This window comes from Coloeus monedula, assembly GCF_965178545.1.
Source record: "Coloeus monedula genome assembly, chromosome: 1".
In the NCBI taxonomy this organism is placed as follows: Eukaryota; Metazoa; Chordata; class Aves; order Passeriformes; family Corvidae; genus Coloeus; species Coloeus monedula.
The window spans coordinates 112,160,241-112,186,811 of NC_138781.1; the positions used below are offsets into that span (position 1 = coordinate 112,160,241).

The following is a 26,571-nucleotide window of genomic DNA, read 5'->3' on the forward strand; positions in this document are numbered from 1 at the left end:
GTGTTTTTATATAATCTGGCAGCCCACCACTGAGCAACGTGAATCAATGGTACCACTGAGGTCCTGACATTTTAATTTTTTTTTTTTTTCCCCAAGAGCCTTCTATGTGGCATTACTGTAGCCTCATGGTCTGTGTGACTACAGCAGTCCTGAAGCTTGAAACCTGTCTGATGCATTATCAAAGTTTTGGTTGCTTGAATGTTTTGATCTAGCTGTGATTTCACCCTTTGGGAATAGCCCTGTGAGGAGAAAAGGTGAAGCATCTTAAAGCTGTTCCGCACAGTGTAGTAAGATATGGATTCTGAGCTTGAAACAAAACAGATACAAAACCATAAGCCTTGTAAGCACCTTGTATTACAACAACTTCATTATGTAGTAGATGCATTTTTTTAGTGGGTAGCTTAACTTAAATTCATAGAAGCAGATGGAAATGGGAATCTCTTAATAGAGCCAGGTAACATTTCTCTGTGTCATGGGTTAGCAAGCATACCAAACCACTACACTCTGCTAGGACAAAATCAGTGATGGATCACAAGAGGGGAGTAGAATTGGCAGGTTTTTAATTTTCTATAGCTTTTTCTTTTGACCTGAACTGAAGGCATTTTGATGGCAGTAATTTCTCTTAAAATATCTGTATCTTAATACCTGAAAACTTATTTTTTTAAGATACATTCAATATAGTAAAAGATATGAAGCTTTTGGTTTTCTGTTTCCATTATGTCTTGCAGATATCTTTGTAACTTGATACAAAAAACCCACCAAGATTTATTTACAAACATACAAGCTAAACCCAAGAAATTCAATATGGATCTGTATTACAGGAAATATGTGCAAATATACTGTTGCAGTGCTAGGTTTGGTTTAGCAAGCTGCAGCTTTCCCTGGGAGCTCAGCGGGGCTGCTTAGGGCAGGGCAGCCATTCCACCCTCCCGTAGTCCTTTTGGATGGCCCCGCACTCCGGTGGCTGTCAGCTCTACTGCACAGTGACGGCGAAGGAGGCGAGAAGGGACCCTCCATGAGGGCTTTGGAGGACCTTCACTGTTTCATCATGTCCTGGTGATCCCCAGAGGCAGAGGGACTCGTGGTTGGGGAGCAGGGGGTTTTTGTCAGATCGCAGGGGCGGTACATGGGCAGAGTTGGGGTACAGGAACCAATAGGGAGAGCCCGAGGGAGTGGCCAGGGCTAGGGGCAGGGGAAAGTGAGGGGGAACAATATGGGATAAGAAAAGCAGTGGGTATATAGACCACCACAATATAGTAACTATTTTTTGTTTTCTTTACAGAAACCATAGCCCATTAATGAGTTTTGGAGCCAGTTTTGTCAGTTTTTTGGTGAGTAAATGGAAGCACAGAGTATACATCTTGTGGGGTTCATGGTTGTATGTGCATGCACATGTTCATAATACTCTAAATTTGTTTCTTTTTCTGAGACTAATTTTTTTCCAAATTTTTAGATTAAACATAGCTGGAGAACAAGACATTATGCTGTGTAAAGCTTGTTTACTCATGTGGTTTAAATAGAAAGTAAAGGCTCTGCGATTCAGCTCCTTAAATATATTAAATATTTATGTGTTCCATTAAAAGACCCATAATAAAAAGTTCTCTTAACTGAGCAGTGGAGTTATTCATTTATTTATTTGATTAAAATAAAACTCATGAATGTCTGTTTTTCTGGTAACTTTTGCTATTGAAGCTTTCTCCATCCATACTTCTGGGTGAAAGTTGTTAATTCAATCCTTTCACATTGCTTCCATTTTGGATAGATGAGAACTGAGAATACTGATTGACAAAAAAGCCACAATGAGCAAGTTAGGTTTGTTAAAGGCTTTTTTTTGTGTATAACGTGTTAAAAATTATAATGCCATGTATAAAAACTGAGCAGGTGTATTAGAAAGTGTTTGGCTCTTGTTTTTTAGACTGTCCTTATTCTGACTTTGCTGCTTCATCTTAGATCTCACCAGAAATTATCTATGGTAATACTCTTTTGAAAGAATTTATTATAATATGTCAGAAATATGTGATTTATGAATGAAATAAATATGAATTCTCTCTAGTATGCAATATGGAAAAATACACTGGTTAGGAAAACTCCTGGGGCATATGCTTCCTTTTAAGTCAGTGGCAGGGAGAAAGGAAAGAGAATCTCTCAGGTTTGCTTATCTGAATTGATGAACCAGTGCAACACCACAGTGCAGCATCAGAGGATCTTGAAAGTATCTTGCTTAGCTGCTCTTCTAAATATAGCAGCAGCACTTGGTGTGCCTGTGTCATTCAGAGCTTTTGTTTAATAAGCTCCAAGAAAAGAAGTTGCTTGTCCTGATTTTTTTTTTCGGTTGGTTCAGCAGTAGTTGGAGTCAGATGTGGTTTCTTTTTCTTCTTACGTATGTAGGGACTTTGGCTATTATTTTGAAGAATTTAATAGCTGTTTGTTGTTACTGACTTTGGAGGCCTGTTATTTACATGGATGAATTACATAAAAGCAGATACCTGCACAGATGCAAATCATGCCTTACATAACAAAAATTGGAAATTAATTTATAGGAATTTTTCTTCTGCTTAAAGTAGTGTGACAGTAGATTCAGTTTGACTGTATATGAAGCTGTAAGATGGAGGTTAGCACTTAGTGTGTTCTGAGTTGATTTGTCTTGAAATTTCGGGAAAGTACTGAATTTTCTAGTTTGGTGCTTCTGTGTTAGAAGGATTGGTACTGATGTGTGTGTATTAATACTTCAGTTTAAAAAGGTTTTATTGTCAAGCTTTTATGAAAAATTTTACTATCCCACAACTTTTGTAGAAATAGAAGTATTTGTGATTTTTATCATTCAAATGTGTTTGGTTTTTGATAGAATGCCATGATGACATTTGAAGAGGAGAAAATGCAACTGGCATGTGATGACTTAAAGGCTACAGAGAAACTTTGTGAAAGTGAAGAAGCTGGAGTTATAGAAACAATCAAGAATAAAATTAAAAAGAATGTAAGAACATAATTTATGTATTGAATAAATTTTTCTGGAAATTTCCCTTCTGTCCTCTTTGTATCTTAAATAGATGGTTCTTGGTATGTGAAGATCAGTTGAGATGAATTTGGAAATTAAGTCAAATATTTTGATTGAATTTCCTAATTGTTCTAAAATACTCAGTTTCAGGTGTCTTCTAAAGCATCAGGTTGTGTTGATGTTAGTAATTGTTTTCTGAATATGTAATATTTGTGACCTACTAAAATTACTTCAGGAAGCTTGTAGCCTGTCTAATTCAGGCTAACTTTAATTCATCCATGCTCTAGTAATGTTCAAAAGTTGTGACGCTGAGGCTGCAGACTGCTATGAGCCAGGCATATTCCTAGGGAATTTTCCTTCCTTTTTTAGATTTTTCATTCTAAATAATAAAGGAGGAATAAAGCATGGAGATTCAGAACAAGTTGAAGTAGTTGTATAGAAGCATCCAGTGAGCAGCCTGCCTAGTGTGACACAGCAGAACCACAACAGAAAAAGAAGCCATTTCTCTTCAGTTTTTAGTTTGCCTGGTAAAAAGTGTTGAACCTGTTGTTCTTAACTCTCTGCTCTTGAGGCACTGTATTTTCCCTGCCACTTGTCATGCGCCCTTTTCTGTGCTCTTCCTGTCTAACATATTTTAATTACATGTCTTATGCATTTCGTAATAATTAAATGAAATTTAAGTTTGTTCTGACTGTTCGTAGAACCTTTGGAAAAATAACTGATAGTATATGTGTAAAAATTCTCTGTTAAGTAGGATTTTGCTTGTGATGATCTGTCTGAGAAATTTTAGCATAGTTTTGAAATTCAAAATGCTGAGTTAATTTAGTAGCAATACTACCACTTGCAGTTAAAATGGGGTTTTTACTTTTCCAGATTTAGACGAGTATTGTGTATTATCTTTGTTAATAATTTCCTGTTCTCTGTGTTTGTATATTCCAAACAGGTTGATGGACGAAAATCCACTCTATCCATGATAGATCGTCTACAAAGACAAATTATTGTAGCAGACTGTCAAGTCTACTTGGCTGTGCTCTCATTTGTAAAACAAGAGTTATCAGGTGTGCTGTGGCTTTTGTTTTTAGATATACGTTAGCAGGATGTCTTTTTAATAAAGCTGGATCATAAAATTGCCATATGACTATCAGTAAAAATAATTGTTTTGTAAGAAGGAACACAGTTGCATTTGAAACATTCCAAGACTGGTACACTTACAGAGGTACCCCACCTTTCTGTAGGTGGTCGTGAAAAATAAGATGAGATGGATTGCTACAAATTAGAGCTTTTTTGCTTTTTTCATGCCAATAATCATATTCAGTTGACAATTTTGCATGTTTATCATAGAGGTGTTGGGACAAAGGTGGGTAGCATATGTGTGCTTTGTGGCCAGCAAGATAAGAGGCTGTTAAATCCTGGCCACTGGGAAAATCCTGATGTTCCATATGTATCCTGTTCATGACAATTCAGGGAGGTGACAAACTGCCAATGAAAGCAGTTTTAAATGAGTGTGCTGAACATAGAACTGCTGAATCAGTTCTTACTCTCTGGTCACCAGAGTGCGTCCTTGCATGCCAAAAAGGGTAATCCTGTCGTGTTGAATACAAACTGCTCCTTTCAACTGCAGAGCTCTTTCTGACGTTTTCTTGCATTCCTGCATCTCTTGCACGGTCTTAAAACATGCTTTTATCCATAAGTTTATAGAAAATGTGGTCAAGGTCATATAGAAGGTGTGAGCATATCTCAGGTTCCTACCAAATGGATGAAGACTGAGAGATGGCAGACAGACCAGATTGAAAACTCTGCTGATCAGCTGAAAGGAAATGGGGAAATAACATTCAGATTATTTAAAATAACACTTAAGATTTTCAGTCAAGGATGTAATGCTTTCTGTGATGTGCAGACTTGTTTTATTCCAAGCTATGGCATCAAGAATATATTGGGTTGTTGCTATCAGAAATTCAGAATATATTTCTGTCTACTTTGTGTGTTGTGCTGCAGAAGGGTTTTCTTGCTATTTTTGATGCAGTTCTGGGTTTTTGTTTGTGATGCTTATTTTTTCCCTCCCTCTTGAAGCTTTTTTCCCTTGTTTCAGTATGTATTGTGCAGCTGCGTAACTGGGTTGGATGCTGTAACTGAAGGTGGTGTCTGTTCCCTTTCTCTCTTGTCTGCAGCTCAGAGAACTGAAGTGGGTAGCAGAGAATTGCAGAACATGCAGTATATTTGGGTTATTCTACTGAGTAAAAAATATACCTGAAATCTTTAGTTAAAATTCCAAGCAGCTAAATGCTACCTCAGTGACTACTAGTTACTGACATTGCTGAGCTATTGGATCCATTATTTTGTGTTTTAAAGTATATTACCTTTCTGTTTATGTATATACATTCTTTGTTTTTATTGTATTTCTGTACAGAAATAGCAACCAGATTATTGAAATGGGTGTAGTTTCACAAAAACCCCCCAGGAGATAAATGTTTCTGATCGCTGGATGGGTGAAAAATTCCTTGTGTTTTTCTTCCTGGAACAGTTTGACAAGAAGCATATGATGCCACGCAAGTTGGTTTCTCATATGCTTAACACATTTTACATTTTCTTTTCCACCCTCGTTGATGTATTAGAAATAGTTTCATCATAAAGTTGTTGGCAGAGCAAATGACATTAGCTTCCCATGGCAATATTGAACTACCTTTTCTTGGTATTCACTGCTGCTGTCATGGGTCTGACTGCTTTCATGTTGGGGAGTCAACTCAGTGATTTGGCTTGATTTAATTTTTATGTCTAAAAAATCAGAAATGCCTTGTATTGCTATATCAATATCATATCAATTGTGGTTATGCTGTGTTAGTGAACTGTTAAATGACAGCACACCAACAGAAGTAAAGTGTAAAACTGTACTTTTCTTTTCACCATACCACATCTTCTCCATTTCATGCTTGCATTGAGCACAGTGGTTGGCTCTGGGCAGAATCACTATCTGAAGGATAAGTAAAATGTGGGGTTTTCTTATTACCTGTGTGCTGCATTGCTGTGCATAGTTGTATGAGCATTCATCTTGTGGTGAACCACACAACTTTGTGCAGCCAAAAAGTGACCTAATCACTTAAAATTGGAGTAATGTTAGTCCTGTAATGCAGCTGAATCATGGTGGGGCGGGGGTCGATTTTTTATTCTAATGCTTTTATATGCATCTCAGGAGAGAGGATTTATTGTTTTTTTAATACTTGCAAGTTCGTGTTGACAGAACCCATCTGTCATAACAGCGAATACAAATCTTACAGTCTTTCTCAGTACAGTTTTTTAGGAATATCAAACTGACTTCATCCCCTCCTAATATAACAAGAATCCAAAAGAGGTAGTCTAGTCTGTGATGTTACTTTCTCTAGAAATGTTGGGGGTTTTTTGTGATTTGGGAGGGTTTTTGTCAAAGGCATCAAAGGCTTTTATAGAGTTGTTTGGTATTAATAGCATCTTGCTTTTCTTTGACACAGCCCACCTGTTATGGTCTAATTCTGGCATTAGTTACAACACTGATCTTTGCAAATCTGGCTATATTTGTTTAGAACACTGCTGCTATAACCATGTTTTTATTTTATATTTAGTTAGTCTTTGTCACTGCAGTTCCTAACTCTCAGGGCTCTGTCACAGCCAAAATGCTGGTGTCTGTTTTTTCAGTTAATGTGTACAAAGATAGTCTCCATTTGTTTCATGTTTAACACCATTATTCAAGGGTGTGCTTATAACAAAGATGATTGCTGTGTTAATAGGCTCATTGAGCATCTTCATCTTTTGATGTCAGGCCTTTTTTTACCCTGCTATAAAGATCACAGACCGAGAATGCTGTCATTCTCAACTGAGAATGCTCAAGACCAGATTTTTAGGGAAATTCAGGTATCCATATTGCATTTGAAATTGACGAAGTTAGGCAACTGAAAATATTTTAAAACCATATAATTTTTGTGTGTTTTCTTTTTTTTTTCCTTAATTGTAATGCACTGTGTTCATGTGAAGGGCGGGGAAGTGATAATGTTGAAAATCTTACTGTGTAACCCAAAGGAAAGGCTTTTCTTGGTATTTTCCCATCAACTGTATTTTAACACAATTTGGGCTTAAGAGAGGAGGCGTAATCTCTTCTGAGTTTTGCTTCTCTCAGTTTGCTAGGCAGCCGTTTCATCTGCACTCTGTAGTGGAGCAAAACCCAGCATTAAGTTCTTTGATTGCTCTCTCTGACAGCTGTACTGCTACATCGCTGACTGGAGGTGCCTTTGTGTTGTGTGCTGCTGTAAAGTCTGGTTGTACACACTGAACTTTGTGGTGCCCAGTATGGAAGACCTCTCTGAGGGAACCATAGCTATTACAAAATCCTTTATACAATAAGTTGCTGCAAATAGAGCATCCTGGGGTTGGAAAATAGCATTTACTACTTAGGATGTTCCGCTTCTGAAATACGTCTTTGAAGTATTTCTTTTCTTCCCTGATTTTTTTAGCATACATAAAAGGTGGGTGGATACTCCGAAAAGCCTGGAAAATTTACAATAAGTGCTATACGGACATTAATACACTTCAGGAAATATATCAGAAGAAAACAACTCAGGAATCCTTGACTTCTGATGCTGCAAATGATAATCATATTGCTGCAGAAGGTGTAACGGAGGATTCGCTAAACAGACTGAAAGGTGCTGTTAGCTTTGGATATGGACTTTTTCATCTTTGCATATCCATGGTGCCCCCAAACCTGCTCAAAATCATCAACCTGCTGGGTTTTCCTGGAGACCGCCTACAGGGGCTTTCCTCACTGATGTATGCAAGTGAAAGTAAGGACATGAAGGCCCCTTTAGCTACGTGAGTAGCTATATTGAAATGCTTTGGTAGATAACTTAGTACTAAAAGTAAGTAACTGGGAGAAAGTCGAAACCAAAAAGTCATGTTGCTTTAAAGGAAACAACAGCAGGTAAAATAAACTGGTAGTTCGTTGTTTAACATGCCATGGTTTAGTAAATTCATCACTTACTAATGTATGAGATCTCTGCTGTTAATTATTTACATTTGTTTGGGGTTTGGGTCAGTATTTTGATGTATTCTTAAGTACCTGCAGTTCTAATGTCCTGTGATTTAAATGCCAGCAGACTTAAATAAAAGCTCCCCCTGAAGGCTGTGTAAATTTACCTGAGTTACATTCTCTGCTGTGGGGTGCATACTACTTTGTGTGAGTCATTGATCTCATTTAGCTATGTTTTCTTACTAGTGACCCAAACGTTTTCAATTGTTTTAAATCTTTTTTTTTGTTTGTTTTAGCATCTCAGTAAAATGAGATGTTCCTTACAGTATTTTTAAGGGAGTATTTTTTGTGTACTCTTTTTTTCAAGATGATGTTCTGCACTTAGGCCTTTTCAAGAGCTGAAGGGTTATCCAGACCTAATTTAAACTGCCCTCATAAATGGCTTTATTATTGCATTATCTACAAGTATCTACAAATTAATGTTTTTATTACTGGACCTACTGCAGGTACCATCCGGTGTCACTTTTTAAACATTGACAGCAGAGCTAAAGTCTCTTCTGTGTCAGGAGAAGCGTTGGATTTCTGTTTTTTTCAAAAAGCTTAGGATGAAATGTTCCTATTGATCTTTCTCCTTTCTGGGGGAGAAAGATCAATGGAACAATGATGTATTTGGGGAATGTTTCCTCCTTCAGCTGGTTGTGGAAATCTTTGTGCTTTGCCTTTGTTTCCAGGAGCGATGTAGGTCACGTAAATATCTGCCCTTCTGAACACAGGATGTATTTCTTTTTCACACTGATTTCAAGAGTGTCTGCTGGTGTGTGTTTAGTGTTTTTTGTTGATTTTTGTCAGGTTTGTTGTTGTTGTTTGGTTTTGGGCTTCTTGTTTGGTTTGGTTTTTTTTGTTTCCCACTCTAGTGAAGAGTTAGTTTTCAAAGTTTTCCTGCGGGTTTTTCTTTTCTAAAATCTACTGAGAGTTCTAAAGGCTCAACTGCTTTGATGCTATGAGCTCAATTGTTACCATGCCTTTGGGTAACGTGCACTGAATTGTATGTTCAGGTGCAGTTCAGGAGTACGTTGATGTATGGCAGTAGTATTGTGTTTAAAGTATAAAGCCAGATTGTATAAGAAAAGATTCATATCTATCTTTGTCATTCAGAATAATTTAAAAGTTTGTCTGTGTAGAATCTTATCCTTAAATTTCTGTTTACAAGCTGTAATGTGTTTTACTCTTACATTTATTTTAGATTAGCTCTGTTGTGGTACCACACAGTTGTTCGTCCCTTTTTTGCCCTTGATGGCAGTGATAACAAGGCAGGATTGAAGGAGGCAAAAGAAATTCTTGCCAAGAAAGAATCTGCTTATCCAAATTCTTCTCTGTTCATGTTCTTCAAGGGAAGGATACAGCGATTAGAGGTACTGCACATTTTCATCCTTTAGACTGACTTTTTCCTCCTGATCCTTTCTTATCTTTTTCTGGTGTGAATGAACTGTGCAAGCTTCAGCAGATTGTTGCTAAAGATACAGATACATGGAAAGATAAGAATGATCAGATTAAGTCCTTCCTAGTTTTGAGTTCACATGCAAAACTTGCTTTTCCACTAGATCTGAGTTAATGACATTTTGAAATTCTTTTTCAGCTACTTAATACTTCTGTGACTCTGCTAAAAGGAAGTGCATTTGGCCACTTGAGTTTCTTGAGCTATTTCAGTTTTGCTTGTCAAGCTAAAATTGAGTATTATCTGCTGAGTGCATAGTATTTATCTTTGTCTTTGTTTTATGCATTGTTCATATACAGCTAATTCTCTACAGCAGTTCCCTTTAAATAACTGCTTTGCTTTTCAGGGGTCACATCAGGATGTTTTCTGTTACTAAGGGTGAGCTCTGACCTGAGCAGAAATGTATTCACTGAAAATGTGTTTGTGAATGCTATTGCAAAGCATTATTCAAACACTGCAGCAGCTTTGTGGATTTTGGCTGTATTATTCTCTAAGAATCTGTTTGAAGTACTACTCAACTCCTAGCTTCTGCTTTTATCAGAGCAGAATATTTTCAGAGCAATTACATGAACCAGAAAACCTAACACAAAAAGCAGAAGTCCAGAATGTTCAAACCCTTCATGTCAACATCATAATTACAAGAGCTAATTGAGATGTTGATATTGGTGGTCATTCTTTTCTAGATTTGCAGTTAAGTCTTTCAAATACAAATAAATATTTTCAGATAGTAACAGAACAGAGGAGCAGGCTTCAGTGGCCTTTCAGATTTTGCAGGCATATTCTTGTGTGGGATTTAGATGTTGTTTTTCTTTTTTTGCTGTCTTTTTGAAAGCAGTGGTGCATTTTGGGAATTACATTGTCACAGGCAAGTTGTCAGTCTTGGGAAAGTATTGCTATTGCCTGAGTAGGAAAAACCGTAGTGATTTTTATTCATTTATATGCCTATTCCATTCTTTTGGTAAAAATCAGATTTGTTTGGAATAACTATACAATGAATGCAGAGTATAACTTGGTATTTTAATGTAATGAGGAATAAAATTCAAATGATTCTTCTGACTTTCAGGGTAAGTTATGGCAAAAGTCTAAACGTAAGTTGTTAATAAATTGAGTATATGTGTAAAGAAGGAGGATATATTTCGGGTAAGTGTCAGTTTTGTCTAGTCAGTCCCTTTCTGGAGAACTATAATATTTCGAATTAGACTTGTTTAAATGTAGTCTTACTGCATTATTTAGTGCACAAATCCTGTATGGAGATAGCGAAGTTTTAGCTCCAAGTGAATGGAGACAGCGTGGCCATGTTAACTTGGTTAGCTCAGCTGGCAGAATGCTGTGCATTATGCTCTGTAGCCATGCCCTTAGTCAGCAGAAAGCTTTTTGGTTGATAGCAGGAATTAAAATGCCCTTTTGCTATTCATGCGTGTGTTTTCATGAGAGCTTTTCCATTCAGCAGCCTCTTCCCCCTCCCCCGTCATTTCTTTGTTCCAAGTGGTGATCAGTCACAGAGGTTTTGCTGTGTCTAAATGCTCTGGGTTAAGTGTCTCAGGGTCTTCTGTGGATTTTGGTAGGACTTTTCCAGCTTAATTTGCTTAAATGTTGTTGGCATAGTAATGAAGGAAGGAATGTGATGGGTGGCAATGGTGTGGGGAGCTGCGCTGAGTTTCTGCACAACGCACTTGTGGTTACATGTGTCCTCAATTTTGGCACTGGTCTTATAGCATCTGTTGCATATTAGCGTGTCCAGCAGGGCTGTGTCCAGTCCTGGGCCCCTCAGTTCAAGAAAGACATAGAAGGGCAGCACAACTGGTGAAGGGTCTGGAACACAAGTCCTGTGAGGAGCGGCTGAGGGGGCTGGGGTTGTTTAGCCTGGAGAAAAGGAGGCTCAGCGTGACCTTATCACTCTCTACAACTCCCTGAAAGGAGGGTGTAGCCAGCTGGGGATTGGCCTCTTCTCCCAGGCAATGAGTGATAGGTCGAGAGGATGTGGCCTCAAACTGAGCCAGGGGAAGTTCAAGTTGGACATCAGGAGCAAAATCTTCACAGAAGGGTTTGTTAAGCATTGGAACAAACTGTGCAGGGAGGTGGTGGAGTCGCCGTCCCTGAAGGTGTTCAAGAAATGACTGGATGTGGGTCTTAGTGCTGTGGTTTAGTTGACAAGGTGCTGATTGGTCAGAGGTTGGACTCTGATCTTGGAGGTCCCTTTCAACCTAAACGATGCTGTGATTCTGTGATCCTGAATCAGAAATGCACGGACACTCTCACAGGCTAACGTGCTGAGTTGTAGTTTCCTCCTCATTTCCCAGGTGGGTGAGGAGAGCTCCTGCAAAGCCTAGGAAGTGCTTATTTGGCCTTCCTTGAAACTGTTAATGCACAGGTAGGTTTAAATTCTCTCCAGTGGGCATGGAGTATTATTCCAGGTGGCTTAACAAAACTCTGTTTTAACCTGTGTACATTTAAAAGTATACCTTGAACTGCTCGTATGTATTTGAGTCTTTCTTTAACATCTACCATCCTTTAAGAGTTCTGTGATAAAATTTAATAGTGCAGATAGATAAAAGGCAGCTTAGATGTTACTCAGAAGACCTCGTGTGTTCCATATATGGTTATAGGGTTTGCATTAGGGCCTGCTGGCACTCAGTCCATCGAATTTTTTTCCTTTGATCCTGCATACATTTTTGTAACCTTCAGCTGATGGTATGTTCAGCTTCCATTCGGAAGCCTTCATGCTGTTTGTATGTCTCTTTTCTTTTCTATGGAGGAAAAAACAGTAAGGTGTGTAGTTCAGCCATGGACACCTGGAGAGAGGGAAACTGTTCAAAAGGCAGGAGAAGTAATTCAGGACTGGACAGTGAGACACAAATCTGGCAAAGGAGGAAATTGCCTAGGAAGGCAGTCCAGGAAAAAGCACTGCCTATGTGAAGTGTTCCAGTCTATAAAAGACAAATGAACAGTGTGGGACTGTATAATGCTTTGTGCCCCAGAAAGCATGAATGGATATTAGTCAGTAAGATCCTTAGCAGACTTCAGTTTTCGAAGAAGTAGACTTACAGGTACAATAAATGTGGAGCAGTTTATCTGTCAGCTTTTTTTTCCCAGATTCATGTTTTCGAGAAAAAAAGTCTGAAAGTGCTTGGAGACTACTGAATTGAGCAAGTTAAGGGAAAGGAAGGGAAGGATGATCTGGGAAGACTGGAATGAAAGTGCACCAGAAAGTTAAAGGTTGTACTGCTAGGCTGATCAAATGTCTTTTTTTTCTTTCCAGTGAGTAAGTTAAGAGGCTGTGTATTAAAAGTAGTATTTTTTCTGACTTTAACATAGTTCACTAAGGCTACTTTTATGGACATACCTGTGCTTGATTTGTGATTGCATGGTACATATTCCAGCCTCACAGTTTCTTCTTTGTGAAGGTCTGACAATTTCTGTCTTTGAAATAACTTTCCACTAAAGCTGATAGTGATATTTTATGTAAGCTTAAACTGCTGCAGACAAGTGAGAATAATGTTTTATACTTAGGCCTGAAAGGTATATAAAAATATAATTGGTATAATAGTGGCTGAAACATCCTGGTCTAAAATATGGGGTTTCTGACTGTGTTTTTGTTACTGTGAAAGTAAAAATATTGCCACCCACATTCTAAATGTGTGTTGTCTGATACTACAGTTGTGTTAATAATTACCAATTTAATTTTGAAACAGTGTCTTAGACTATTCAGGTGAGGGTTTGTAACCAATAGTGGAAGATGGGCATGGTGGTAGCATGGGAGAGGGCAGAGTGAGAGGTGGATGCTGCTGATTCTATAACATCTACATTTCTGCTTTTTAGCCTCCAGTTTTGCTTTCTCTTCCTTTTTTTTTTTTTTTTTCCTCTTTTTTCCCTAATCAGCAACGCTGTTTAAAATCTTTTACAATCACAATCATGCCACTCAGCAGTAGTTAAATTGGTTGATAGCTTTGTATGGAGAGCAGTAAGGGTATAAAGCAAAAATGAAGTGTTTGGCGAAGTTGTGAACTGGACAAGGCTGCTTTGCTTTAATTAGGAACAGACTCCTGGTGGGGGGATGTGTGTATATATACAAGAAATATACAAGAAATTCCTGTGGCTGGGACAAACTGCAGGTTCTGGGGCTCAATCCGTATTTTCTATTTTTGTAGGTACATGTAAATAGTCTGAAGGAAAAAGTACCAAATACTCCAGCTGACAGGCAAAGCACCAGTGGTATGTTCAGGTGTGCTAAAGTGTGGTTGATGAGCAGGCTGCTGAAAGTGTGCAGTGCTAATGTGTGCTTAAATGTAATGCTGACGAGTACTCTTGCTTTTTAGTCAACTTGTAGATGTTATAGAATCAGCAGCATCATTCTTAATTAGGGGTAAGAGGGTATGGTATAGAAAAGTAGACTGAGGACAAGAGTATTAACAAGCATTAAGAAGTCTTAAATGAACTTTCTGGAAGAAAATCACAGTGATGTGTAAAGTAAAGTAATTTGCAGAGCATGCTTAATGTCAAGGCTTATTTTCAGGAACTGTGCTGGGTTTTCTGGTTACTTGTTCCTGTAAAATTAATTCTAGTTTGATTTTGTGACTTGTCTAAGGAAAAATGGGTTTTAATGTGTTAAGGAATAGAAAGTTGAAATGTCCATAAAATGTCCTCTGGTGTAAATTGTTACCTTTTAGGTGTTGCTTTTTGGTTTCCCCTTATTCTGAACAGGTCATCTTAGAAGCTTTACAAATTCAGAGTGGGGATTGAGAATAGAGATGTTTTGGGAGAGGGAAAGTGTCCCAGAATTTCAGAACAACTCTGAGGAAATGTGTGCTGGCATGGGAAGCTGCCTTGTCTTGTTAAGATCTGTAGATGCTTAGTTTTTGGTTTGAGGTGCTTTTTAGTTCTAATCTGAAGTCCAGAAATGTGAGACTAGGGTTCTCACATTAAGTTTAATAATTCTCTTTATGGTTATTTAGTTCTGTATATTACATATTGTATGGATTAGTCTTTTTTATGTCTTTGTATTATGTCCGAGAGAGATGAGTGATGCATATTGAAGGAAGTACAAGTGTGTGTATATATATATTTATATTTATAAATCTCAAGAACATCAGTTTCAGGTGCAGCCAGGATGGACTTTATAATTCTTGTTGTTTGCTCTTTTAAACAGTAAATGGATAGTAGATAATTTAAGAATTAACACCAAGAGTAGTAATTCATATTCCTGGATGTTGCGGCAATCCCTGGAGATGATTGAAACTTTAATTATTAATGAATGTCTCTGAAACATACTTACACGAGCTTGATGCTGAAGGAAAATGTAGGCAGATGTCAAAACACTTGAGAGATCTAGAGAGTTAGAGAGGTGGGTTACAGAAGGTTGACTATTCAACAAACTGGACTTGTATATTGCCAGGTGGTCGGTATTTCATGTGCTGCCCCAGGCAGGTGTTGGGCATTGCAGACAGGGAGTTGATTGCCAGTAGTCATTGTATGGAATAAGTGATTTCTATTTTAGAATGCTTAGGGGTTTAGAAGGCAGTGGTCTTTGAAGAGAACTAAGTATTTACATTTTCTTTTTGGGTTTCTTTGTCATTTTCCTCATAAGCATTGAAAACATAGATTTACAGAGCTTTTGAATTCCTAGCACAGAAATAAAGTTCTGAACTGATTTTATTTTATTTTATTTTTTCTGTAAGACTGGGCTCATGGCAGTTATTTTCTGGGAAGCTGTGTTGGGGTGCTGCATCATCAGTGGAGTAACGTGGAGTGGAGAGAATGTGATGTTACAGAAGTGAACAAGGTGTACCTGGCTCAGGCTCCCTGTCACTTTCCAGGGCAGATATAACTCACCTGTCTTTCTGTGTTGTATATTCTTCTGCCTTGCCAACAAGCATCTTATTTCAATCACTGTTGTACTTTTTAAGTGTACAGTGTTTTTACTGGTACAGCTGCAGCTCCCTGTGCTGGCAGTTGTGCTGTCTTGATGCAATGTGTATTATTTACAGTTAAATTATTCCTTAGCAACTAAACCAGTTTTCTCTGATGAGACAAAGGAGAAAACCTAATATAATCACTTCAGAGCTCTGTGTGTGCCTGGACTTAAGCTATAATGCTGCAGATTTTTGTAGGAATTTTTGAATTCAGTTATTCCTGCAGAGATGGTGAGATGCATTTTCAAGTGTTTCTTTTGCTCATGTGCTTAGTCAGCAGAGAGTGGCTTTAAAATTCTTGTATTGTGTAAATTATAATAATTGTATGTGATAATAAATATTGGAACAGTATTAGAGCTGGTGTAGGCCATATTGGAATATATAGTATATTTAAAATGAATTTAATATTGATTTTCATCCCCCCCCATAATGACTGATACGCAGAAATCTCATCCCAGACTGGGAAAACCAGGTAGTCAAAAGAACTGTAATTCTAGTTCTTAGAAAAATGTTAGCCTCTTTTTGCTAAGCTTTTGCTAGCTAATGGTTTTATTAAAATGATGTTTCTCTCATATGCTGTTTTAGCTTTTTACATGTCATGCAGCATTTATGAATTCTCTATTAACTGTTGCTTAAAGGGGTTTCTGATGGATATAGGAGGAGGTGAAAAGTTCAAAATAAATTAAATCAAACACTAAAGGTATCCTATTGTGCAGAAAGCTAAACTTCATTGGCAGATGCTAAAAATGTGACTTTTAAAGGTGAAATGACTGGTAAAAGTAGAAGTGAGATTACTTAAAAGCTTACTGCACAAACCCAGTTAATTTTGCACTCAATAGCACATAGGAGGAATACAGTCACTGATTATTAAGGTTGAGACACGATCTGACCTGGCTGCTATTACACTATCAAACTCCTCTGCTGTAGCTTTTTTTAACTACCTATTAAAAGAAATATGAATTTTTCCTTTATCAAAGTTAAATTATCCAACAAGTTTTAAATTTCAGATGCCTAAATTTGTTTATTTTTCTTTCACTTTTGTTAGTGTCAAATTAATAGTGCCTTGACCTCATTTCATACTGCTTTGGAACTTGCAACAGACCAAAGGGAGATTCAACATGTGTGCTTATATGAAATAGGTATGTTGGATGTGTTTATACCATAAATAGCTCACTTTCAAGTTTTGACTGGCAGCTTCAATAAACAAACTGGATACTTCTTACTAGGATTTTTGGAAAGGTTTTAGACCACTGGCTGTTATTGTTGGTGGATTATGGTAATAATCTTCTTGTTTAGACAAGTAGAATTCAGTACTTTTTCATAATAAAATTATCTGCAAGTACAAGGTGATGCACAGTCAGAGAGTAGACTGGAATCAAGGGCAAACTGTTCACCTACTGAATATTATTTAAAATTAGAAATAAATTCATCTGACTTGTCTATAAATTCATTATTTCTATGCCAAAAACCTAATCAGTTTAGTGAAGCTTCACAGTTTGGAGGATCTATATTTAATGTTCATTTCCTTCTATCAACAGCAGTATATGATGTGTAGTCTGAATTTGCATGCAAGTCTTTAGAGTGGAGAAGATAGGTTGCTTCAAGCTTTAAATGGGTTCTTGTCCCTGTGGAAAATACTAAGGGAAAAAGTTGTAGCTTTGTAAGTTTCAGCATTCTACAAAATGTAGTATCTAAATTTTAAAAATGAGAGCTTTTGGTGTATAATTTTGTTCCTACTCTGAAATGTGGATTCATTATTTCCTGTGGAACCTTCTAATTCAAGTTTCCCAGTAAATAGAAACCAGTTTTTAATTTTTCAGTTACTATTATAGTTGTTAAACTAGCTTCAGCTCTCATAACAAAAACAAACACAACAGAACTGTGTTTCAATAATGTTGACACTGAGTTGGAATTACTGTACTTTCCCTGAAATTAAATGAGTGTTGCTTTTAGGTTGGTGCAGCATGATAGAGATGAACTTCAAAGATGCATTTGAATCCTTTGAAAGGCTTAAAAATGAATCCAGGTGGTCCCAGTGCTACTATGCTTATTTAACAGCAGGTGAGTATATCCAGTGTGTTGGGTAAATCGTAAGTCAGTGATGTGGTAAGGTTTTGGCACTGTTTTGTTCTGGGAAACTTGCTGGTGCATGTAGTACCTTCCACACTGCCTGCTGCACATGCAGCTTTGTGCCAGGCTTGACTTGGACAATTGTGTTTGTTTCCAGAATGAGCACTTGCATGCTCACACATGTACGTGCCTGTCTGTACACTCCTCTCCATGTAGATAGCATTATTACCACTTTACAAGCTTGGTGGTATTACTTCCTTTAATGGGTATAAAAAAAGTAGTAATGACTTTTTAGTGATCACAGAGGGTACCTGGGGGAGTTGGGATTACCATGTTGGTCACATCCTCAGTCTGGATAACTTTCTGGAGGTGTGTGTGGAGGTCTTTTTCTGTTACCATATCATATCCAATCTTAGTTTTTCCTGTTTCATGTCCCAGTAGTGTTAACGCATTTTTGTTTCTGTATTCTTGCAGTGTGTCAAGGAGCCACTGGTGACGTCAGTGGTGCTCAGAATGTGTTCAAGGAAGTTCAGAAGCTTTTCAAAAGAAAAAACAATCAGATTGAACAATTTTCAGTGAAAAAGGTTAGTTCTTGCATAGGCTGACTTGTTTTGGTACAGTGATGACAATTCAATTCTTAGTTCAGTATTTTCTTTAGAAGGATGTATCTCTTTTCTGTAGTGCTGCTTCTGTAGAATTTGTGGGAAGGAATAGGGTGGAAAAAGAATAGTGTCATTTGAAGGACCTAACAAAGGAAATGTGAATTAGCTATTCTCTCTACAACTAAAGTAATTATTAAAGCTAAAATACATGATCTGTAGTTGCTTTGGTAATTTTCCTTCCAGCTTTGCCTTTCTTACTCCTTTTTATCTTGTCTTGTTTGTGAAAGCCTTAGTTGTTTTTGGGAGCTAGGAGTTATCTAGGAAATAGCTCTCAGCTGATGATCGTGCAGATGTTACTGTGTCAGCATCCAGTCAGTGTGTATTGGGACTGTGAAATACAGTAAAACCCAGTCAGGCTGCATACAAGGAAGTTTTGATTTTGATCAATATGTAAGCCCTTAAATTAGTTGAAGCATTTTGCTTTTTAGTAGTAAAATCTTCCAGCTAAGTTACCACTGACTTTATTTTCATAAAATTGTTGGGTGACTTTATAAAACAGTTAAAATTAGTGTTTGTGATTCACTGTTTGTGAATACCATGTTCCCTCTAAAAGGACAAATGATGGATCTCCCTTCTTTCTCCCCACTTTGCAGGCAGATAGATTTAGAAAACAAATGCCAACCAAAGAGCTCTGTGTCCTGGCATCCATTGAAGTATTATACTTATGGAAAGCCCTTCCAAACTGTTCCCTCTCAAACTTACAGCATATGAGTCAAGGTATAATATGGCTTCTTGATTTATTTATTTACTTTTTAAAAGGAGGTGTATGATTTTATGCTGTTGTGTGGAGTAGCTGATTGCAGTAGCTTGAAAATTTAAACTTGTGTGCATGTGGCATAGCAAAATACAGGTGAGTAACAAAAGAATAATGATTCATTATAATTCAGCCTAATGCTTCATTTTACGGGTTTTTGGGAGAAGTTGTAACTGCCTGCTGCATGTAGCTGTTTGTTAATCGTTATTTAAAATGAAACAATAGCATGATAGTTACTGTTCCAAGTCACTAAGCAAAATGTAACTCATTTAAACCTAGCTACAAAATAAAACTACCTATTCACTCCTGCATGTCAGTTTTCTTCAAAGAGGAAGTAGGTGGCTTGTGAGGTCATCTATGACATGATAGGCGTTCTGTTTATCCTGGGTCCTGGGACCTTCTTAGTGGTGAATGGTTGCCTCTTCCTTAGACTCCAGCTGACCTTGGGTGTCTGTCACGTGAAGCTTGTGGTAGCAGTGTGTATCACAAAGTGTTCAGTGCTTCTCACTCCATCCAGCAATCACTCTTGCTTGCATTCTGCAAACAATTTCTAGCTGGTTGAAGAGAAGCTCAACATGACCTGGCAACGTGCATGAGTAGCCCAGAAGTCTGACTTCATCCTGGGCTGCATCAAAAGGAGTGTGGCCAGCAGGTCCAGGAAGGTGATTCTGCCCCTCTGCTCTGCTGTGGTGAGATCCCACCTGGAGTGCTGCATCCAGGTCTGGGGTGCTCAGTACAGCAAAGACATGGACCTGTTGGAGTGGGTGCAGAGGAGGGACACACTGATGATCAGAGGGGTGGAGCACCTTTCGTATGAGGACAGGCTGAGAGGGTTCAGGATGTTCAGCCTGGAGAAGAGAAGGCTCCAGAAGTCCTTACAGCACCTTTCAGTACTTAAAGGGGACCTGCAAGAGAGCTGGGGAGGGACTTTTTACATGGGCAGGCAATGATAGGACAAGGGGGAATGGCTTTAAAAAGGGCAGATTTAGATTAGATCTTAGGAAGAAATTACTGTGACAGTGGTGAGGCACTGGAGCAGGTTGCCCAGGGAAGTTGTGGATGTCCCATCCCCGTGAGTGTTCAAGGCCAGGCTGGACGAGGCTCTGAGCAACCTGATCTATAGAAAGGTGTCCCTGCCTGTGGCAGGGGGTTGGAACTAGCTGGTCTTTAAGGTCCCTTCCAACCCAAACCATTCTAAAATCCTCTGATTATTACTTGCTCATTTAGAAAATAAAACAAAACTTGTCTGCTGTGAGGTGATTTTTTTTTTTTTTTGTAATTGTGAAATTTTGGGGATTGTGCACAATTCTCATGTTAAGCTAGAAAAGGACCACTCTTGAAGTCAAGAGTCAGGACTAGTAGTGGTGTTTGTTCCAGTTTTGAGATAATTTGTCCATTTAAATTGCACTATGGCAGTGGGTTAGTTATATTCAGATCCCTAGTTTTCTAGTCACAAGGTAGGCTTTAAAATCAGATTTACTTACATAAAAATAAATTTGAGGATTTTTTTGGCAGTCATTTGCCTTCAGAGCAGTTAGCTTTAGAGGGTGTAAGGAGTATGTATTCTCTCTCACGCACTCAGAGGCAGTGTAGGTCTCCCTTGTATAAGCTTCCAGTCAGTGGTTCACATTTTAATGTGAAATAGTAGTATAGGCTCAAATTCAGAGAAGTTTCTTGTAAGTTTGACACTGACAAACATGTCTGCATCAGCCATCCCTGGCTGAAGGTTTTCTGTGCAATGTGTATTTCAAAAACATGAATAATAGGGGATTTTTTTTTCCACATTTGTTTCATCTTGTCATGGACAATTGGATTGTAATTTGTTGGGCTGGATTTCCAGGCTTTTCCTCAGGGCTAGAACTTCACTTAAAGGAATTAATTTGTATTCACTTGCATCTCTGTAAGTAAAATGCCAAGTAACTTGGGAGTTGCAATCCAAGCGAGAGCTGACATTGCAAATACTTCATGCAGCCAACTCATAGTTATCCATAGGTGGCTTCTTGGGGTTGTGGATTATCTGTGTTGTGAATGCAGATTTGGTAAGATCTGGCAGGGTTTATGCTGTGAGGCAAAATGTTTAAGGAGCTGCACTGCTCCAGACACAGCAGTTATGGGATGAAAAGCCTTGTCCTCTCACCTTCCTGGAGGTGCTGGTGCGGGCAAGTGCACATGGCTCCTCATGGAAGTCGCCTTGATTTAGCAGAGCTGGCACTAATAAGCTTGATCAAAATGGGGCCTGATTCGTTTGGAAAGGGTTCCATGCATTGTGATTCAGTTTTTCCTGGAAACAGAGCACTGCTCAGCTGACGCACAGTCTGTCCTTGGATTGTGGACCAGCTAAGGTCTGGAAAATTAACCTTATCCTCCTGTCATCATTGAGAATTGTGATGCCAAAACACCCTAGTCTGGGTTCTTAAGTCCAGTACAGATTTTTGTGCATCTGTCACTTGGCTTCAGTTCAGAAAAAATCAGGTTTGTATGAACTGCTTGCCCTGTGCTCCTTCTAACTTGGACTGTGTATTTTTCTTTCAGTATGTGGGACAAACCAGTGTCCCGTAACACCAGAAGGAGATGATTGTTTCTTAACTTCACCTTTTAGTAGATATTTCAAAGACCAGTAGAGACCAGTTCTCTTCTTGTAAGAACACCCCAACTGCCTTTGACTTCAACCCATTCAATGCTGTTAGGAATTGCTCTCACGAGTGACAGATTTCTTGATGAGGTTCATACAAAATGGGTTGTATTTAAAAGAAAACAAAATACTTGGCTTTCTCTTAATGTTACTAGCATCTCCTTTTTCTGGTAAAATTTAAATACCAGACTAAAAGACAATGTTAATCACAATTCTTGTCTAAGAAGGTATTTCAATCCATCTTGTTTACTGGAATCTTTTCATTAAGCTTGTCATGATGTGGATGATTCATCAGCTGCTGGTTTGAGGAATTTGCTTCTTGGTGCCATACACAAATGTTTAGGAAATACTGAAGATGCTGTTCAGGTAAGTAGTTAAATGGTAATTTACACTATTACTCCTATTTTATGTGCAATTCTTTTAAAAACAGTGAATATTTTTGAGTAAGAGTGTTAAGCAAGTCATAAGTTTTTTAGTGCTACTGATCATTCTGGTTTGTGAAATGTGATAGAGGTTCTTTTAAAATCTTCTGGTTTAACATGTCTTCATTATATTCCGTGCTGTGAAAGTAATTGGCTGTGTTGAATGAACTTGGCAATTAAAGTGGTTTGTAGTAACAAGAGTTAAGGGGAAGATGGGAAGAATAAGAGAAAAGTTCTTGCTCTGCTAGATGTACTTTGTCCAAGAAAGAAAATTAATTGTTTTAAAAAGTATCTTGGAGATTGACCTTTAGAAAGCACAGGTTTGCTCCTTCTCCTCTGGACATGTTAGAGAGAGAGGTTTGATTATTAGCACATACCAAAGAATAATTTTGCCACCACTCCACGTTTTGATCTCTAGGTACAGTAACTCTCCTTTTTCCTCCCCAAAACAGAATGCAATTCCTATAAGTAGCAAGATGCTGGCTTTAAACCCTCTTTCCCCCTGCTCCATTTCTCTCAAACATACCTTAAATAATCTGGGTGCTTCATCTTTGATGTCACAGTTTCTTGTTAGAGCGAATATTTTTTCAATATGAAGTTGGAAAACTCTTGAATCAGTCACTATAATACTTGATAAAAATCCAAACAAATAATTTTGCCTTGGTGTAGTAGCATTGGTAAAAACATCTAGGGATCTATACCATTGTAAATTTTTAATGTATTCTCATTTTAGCTTTGGATAATTTCTACAGCTGAAGGCTGAATGGAGCTTCTGTGTTGTTTGGAAGTAACAGCCAGTCAATTTTAATGTACCTCTGCAGTCTTTTGTTTCTTTTTTCCCTTTCATTTTTACAGTACTTTCAGCGAGCTGCTAAAGATGAACTCTGCCGTCAAAGCAACTTGTACGTCCAGCCATATGCTTGCTATGAACTTGGCTGTATTCTGTTAGACAATCCAGAGGTAATAGCATGACCTGTTTTTAAACTCTTAAAAGTAGTGGAAGGAGTCAACATACCACTATGTAAAGAATGAAACAAAGTTTGTAGGTGACTGTGTATGTTTCATTTTAAAAATTTGTTTTATACCTACCAGAAAGAAACTTACTACTTTGGTTTCTTGGGGTTTTTTTTCAGTCTAAGAAATGGAATGTATTTTAGGTCACAATGTTGTAGATTTTCAATATCAAGGGTGTTCCTGCTGCTGGTGGCAACAAAAGCCTGGCTAGAATGCCCTGGGTAGGCAGGGATTTCTAGTCTGCCGGTGGTATTTAGTGTGGTAGATGCCTAGGGTCCTTTTCTTACCTGTTTAATATCCTGTTGGATGCCATTCAAAGTTTACCTGCACTTATCCTCTCCAAATAGAATTTGATACCTTCCTAAAACAGCAAGTGGTTTTTTTGGTCATTTAAATTCCATTAAAGCTGGTTGTGTGGGCATTTTGACTTCCACCCTGAGAAGTGAGGGTTTTGTTGTTCAGGATGAGGAACTTTGGCTTTCAGACTGTCCAAATGGCTTGGCTGATACTACATTTAATCATTCAGATCTTTGCACATACCCTGCCTCAGAAAATCTTAAACCAGAGCAATCTGGGCAGCACTCTTGGTGCTGTTTCCCTCCTCAAACGTGTAACCCTAGTCCTTGGAGTTTGTGCACCTTGTGTAGCACATCCTTGATCAGATGGCAGGTTAGGGGGAAGTGACTTGAACTTCATTGTATGTAGTGTATGAAGTAGTTGGGCTGATAGTATCTCATATTTTTAAGATTCTGTTTTCAGTTGGTTTTGGATGTCAGGTTTAATTAGCTGAGCTGAGCGTTCCCCTTAAAAGGGGAAGGAGAGGAAAATCTTTCAATAAAAACAATTATCATGACAATGGGCAGAATACAAACTGCTTTTAAAACTAATTTTCTTTTGAAAACCCTGCTGCCCTAAGACTAGAAGCTGGGCCTTGAAGCCTGGAAGGAGGGTCTGAGTCCATAATGTTCCTGCTGCCTTTGTTTCCATGTTCATAGTTAAATTTGATCATGTCAAGTGTCTCTAAAAAAAAAAAAACAAAAAGGTGGTTGGTAATGAAGGTATGTTAAGTTTGAAGAATATGAGAGCAGTCCTTCCTTCCTCCTGTTTCACGTGCAGTGTGTGCACACAGTAACTGAATGTGCCTCATGTAGGGTGTTTGGCTGGAGGAGCTCTGGTAGCGTTTAGTGTATGAAGGATGTGCAGGAAGCTCCCTCTTGTGGCACTCAGAACATGAGGAGATAAATGATGCTTGACTTCAATAAAGTGGGATGGGGTAGGGGAAAGCAAGAGCTAGAACTAGAGGTGAGTGAATGCTGTTTATACAAAATTCCATTTAGTAGCTGGGGTGCTAGAGCTCCATAATGGTTGAGAAGGGAATAAGAATGAGTCACATTTACCTGAGAGGCTGAGCATGTAACAGACCTGAGCAACAGATAGATACCAGTATGCATTTTAGTATAAAAAGCATACTGTCAGTAAATTTACTTTGCTTTAAAATTATTTTTAGGCATAATTGCATGTTTGATTTACCAGGTCATCTGAATCATCTTCCTTGTTTTACCCTGAGTTCTGCTCAGTAGTTCTTGATGTAACCATGCTAATACCTTGACATTTACAGGTGGTTTTGTAGTTCTCTTAGACACTGAGTTTAATCTAACCAATATAAATAGACAGTCATATTTAGGTACCTTTGAATAAGAGAACTGTACTAGTTTGAAAACAAACCAGTGGGAGGCACCAAGTCAGAATAACAATTTAATGGAAATTAAAGAAAAGGAAAAACTAAAAGAAAACACTGGTTCAGACTGACAGAGTCAAAATACAACGTGACTCCCTGTTAGGCAGGGTGGTGGTAGCAGTCTGGTAGAATGGTGGCTGCAGTCCTCTGAAGCAGTGATCCTGTAGAAAAGCGTCTGCTCTTCCTCAGGTTCAGTGGTGGCTGTGTAGCTCCTGTCCTCTGGAAATCCAGTGGAAGGATTATCTCTGGTGCTCAGAATCTCAAGATTATATCCACGCTGGGATCCTTGGTTCCTCCCTCTGGGTGGAGCATCTCACAATGGGGTAATGAGTCATGAGGCCAGGTGTTGATTGGGCCCATTAACAGATGATAGTCCGGAGGGAGTTATCTATGAGTCATGCGGCAGGACAATGATGAGCCATTAACAGCAAGATAGTCTGGGGGGAGGAGGCAAGGAAACACTGCCCCTCCTGATTTCAACAGCTCATGAGGATGGTAATAGAATACACTGCAACCCAGGACAAAAACCTAATTTTTCTGTCTCTTATCAGGAAGTAGATTATTTATTTGCACGGCTTAAAATAAAAATGTACTATATGATAAGAAATAAAACAGGAGCTTTTCAGCTCTACCTTAATAGTAAATATTAATCTGCAAATATATTTTTCCTTAAGAGTTTGAAATGGAGATTTCTGAAACAACATTCAATGTGTAATATCCACTATCTTGTTTTGTAAATAAATGGCTTCAACTTTGGTTAAGAAACAAAAATTACTCTATTACTCTAATTACTCTATTACTCTATTAATTAATCATTTATCTATAGCCTTGTTTGTTCCCCTGTGCATTGTTGTAGCTCACCATCATCAACAGCAACTTGAATTTAAAGCTGTAATTTTCTCCTTTTCTGTAGAAGACTAGAAATACATAATAGTTCTTGCCATTAGTGTTTCTGGTTTCCTAATTTGAGAGGGTTTTGTCTGCTCAGTACCTTTTTTGAAGGTAGAGGCACTACTCCAGTCTCACCAGCTCATTTTACTTAATATATTTCCTGTAACATTTGTGATGTCTTTCCAATGCAATGTTTGTCTTTTTGTAGACTGTGCAAAGAGGCAAAACCTTACTGCTCCAAGCCAAGGTAAAAACTAAGGCATTTTCTAATGTAACTGTCTGAGATTAAAGGGCATTTGGGAGGTTGTGTTTTGTGGGGTTTGGGGCAGAGAGGTGGGTGTTAAGTGGTGGTGTCCCTCACCTGTAATCTACAACTCCTATCATGTGGATATGCATTAATGTGTATGATACACATTGATGTGTGCTCCATAGATATGTGCTGCTGGGTCAGTCATCACACAGAGCCCACATCACTGACACCTCCTGCAGTGTTAGAACCTTGATAAGTTTTTCAGCCAAGATTTGGCTACAAAAATTTTGAAAATGACAACTCTCCACTCCTTGTCTGTCCCAGCTGGTTTCTGCCTTGGGCATGTTGGGATTTTCTAGAGCTTTTGGATTAGTAGAACCTTTCGGGTCCTCTTCCAGCTACATGGGCTCCAATCTCCTCTCTTCACCAACTTGGAATTTCTGTAATAATTCTTTGCTGTGGGTAATGTGGGGATATTCCAACATGACATCTCCAGTTCACCTCTTTTCTTTGGACTCTTTTGCAACGTGTTTTCTTAAGCACAACTAGCAAAATTACCTTCATATCCTGAAGTGAAGGAGGCTAATGGGTACATATTTGGGTTTTTTCCTTGTTTTCTTTTCCCCCAGGAGGAATTCAGTGGCTATGACTTTGAGAACAGATTGCACGTCCGCATACACGCAGCCTTAGCCTCTCTAAGGGAAGTGGTTCCGCAGTGACCGACAGGAAGGCTTGCTATCCTTTCCCAC

At 38.3% G+C, this 26,571-nt stretch overlaps 1 protein-coding gene across 2 annotated transcripts; it reads left to right on the forward strand.

The window, feature by feature from the left end:
• The first annotated feature begins 1,282 nt into the window (after positions 1 to 1,282).
• TTC39C (tetratricopeptide repeat domain 39C) lies at positions 1,283 to 26,571 on the forward strand. 2 transcript variants are annotated; one of them, XM_082283080.1, is made up of 13 exons: positions 1,283 to 1,331; positions 2,846 to 2,974; positions 3,939 to 4,053; positions 7,474 to 7,828; positions 9,229 to 9,397; positions 16,435 to 16,528; positions 17,343 to 17,450; positions 17,934 to 18,043; positions 18,715 to 18,838; positions 21,776 to 21,873; positions 22,785 to 22,889; positions 25,781 to 25,819; positions 26,452 to 26,571. In XM_082283080.1, the coding sequence occupies exons 1-13, from the start codon at positions 1,299 to 1,301 to the stop codon at positions 26,539 to 26,541; spliced, it is 1,569 nt and encodes a 522-aa protein (XP_082139206.1). In that variant the 5' UTR covers positions 1,283 to 1,298; the 3' UTR covers positions 26,542 to 26,571. The 2 variants fall into 2 exon arrangements, with proteins under 2 accessions (XP_082139206.1, XP_082139207.1); XM_082283081.1 differs by having other exon boundaries at positions 3,942 to 4,053.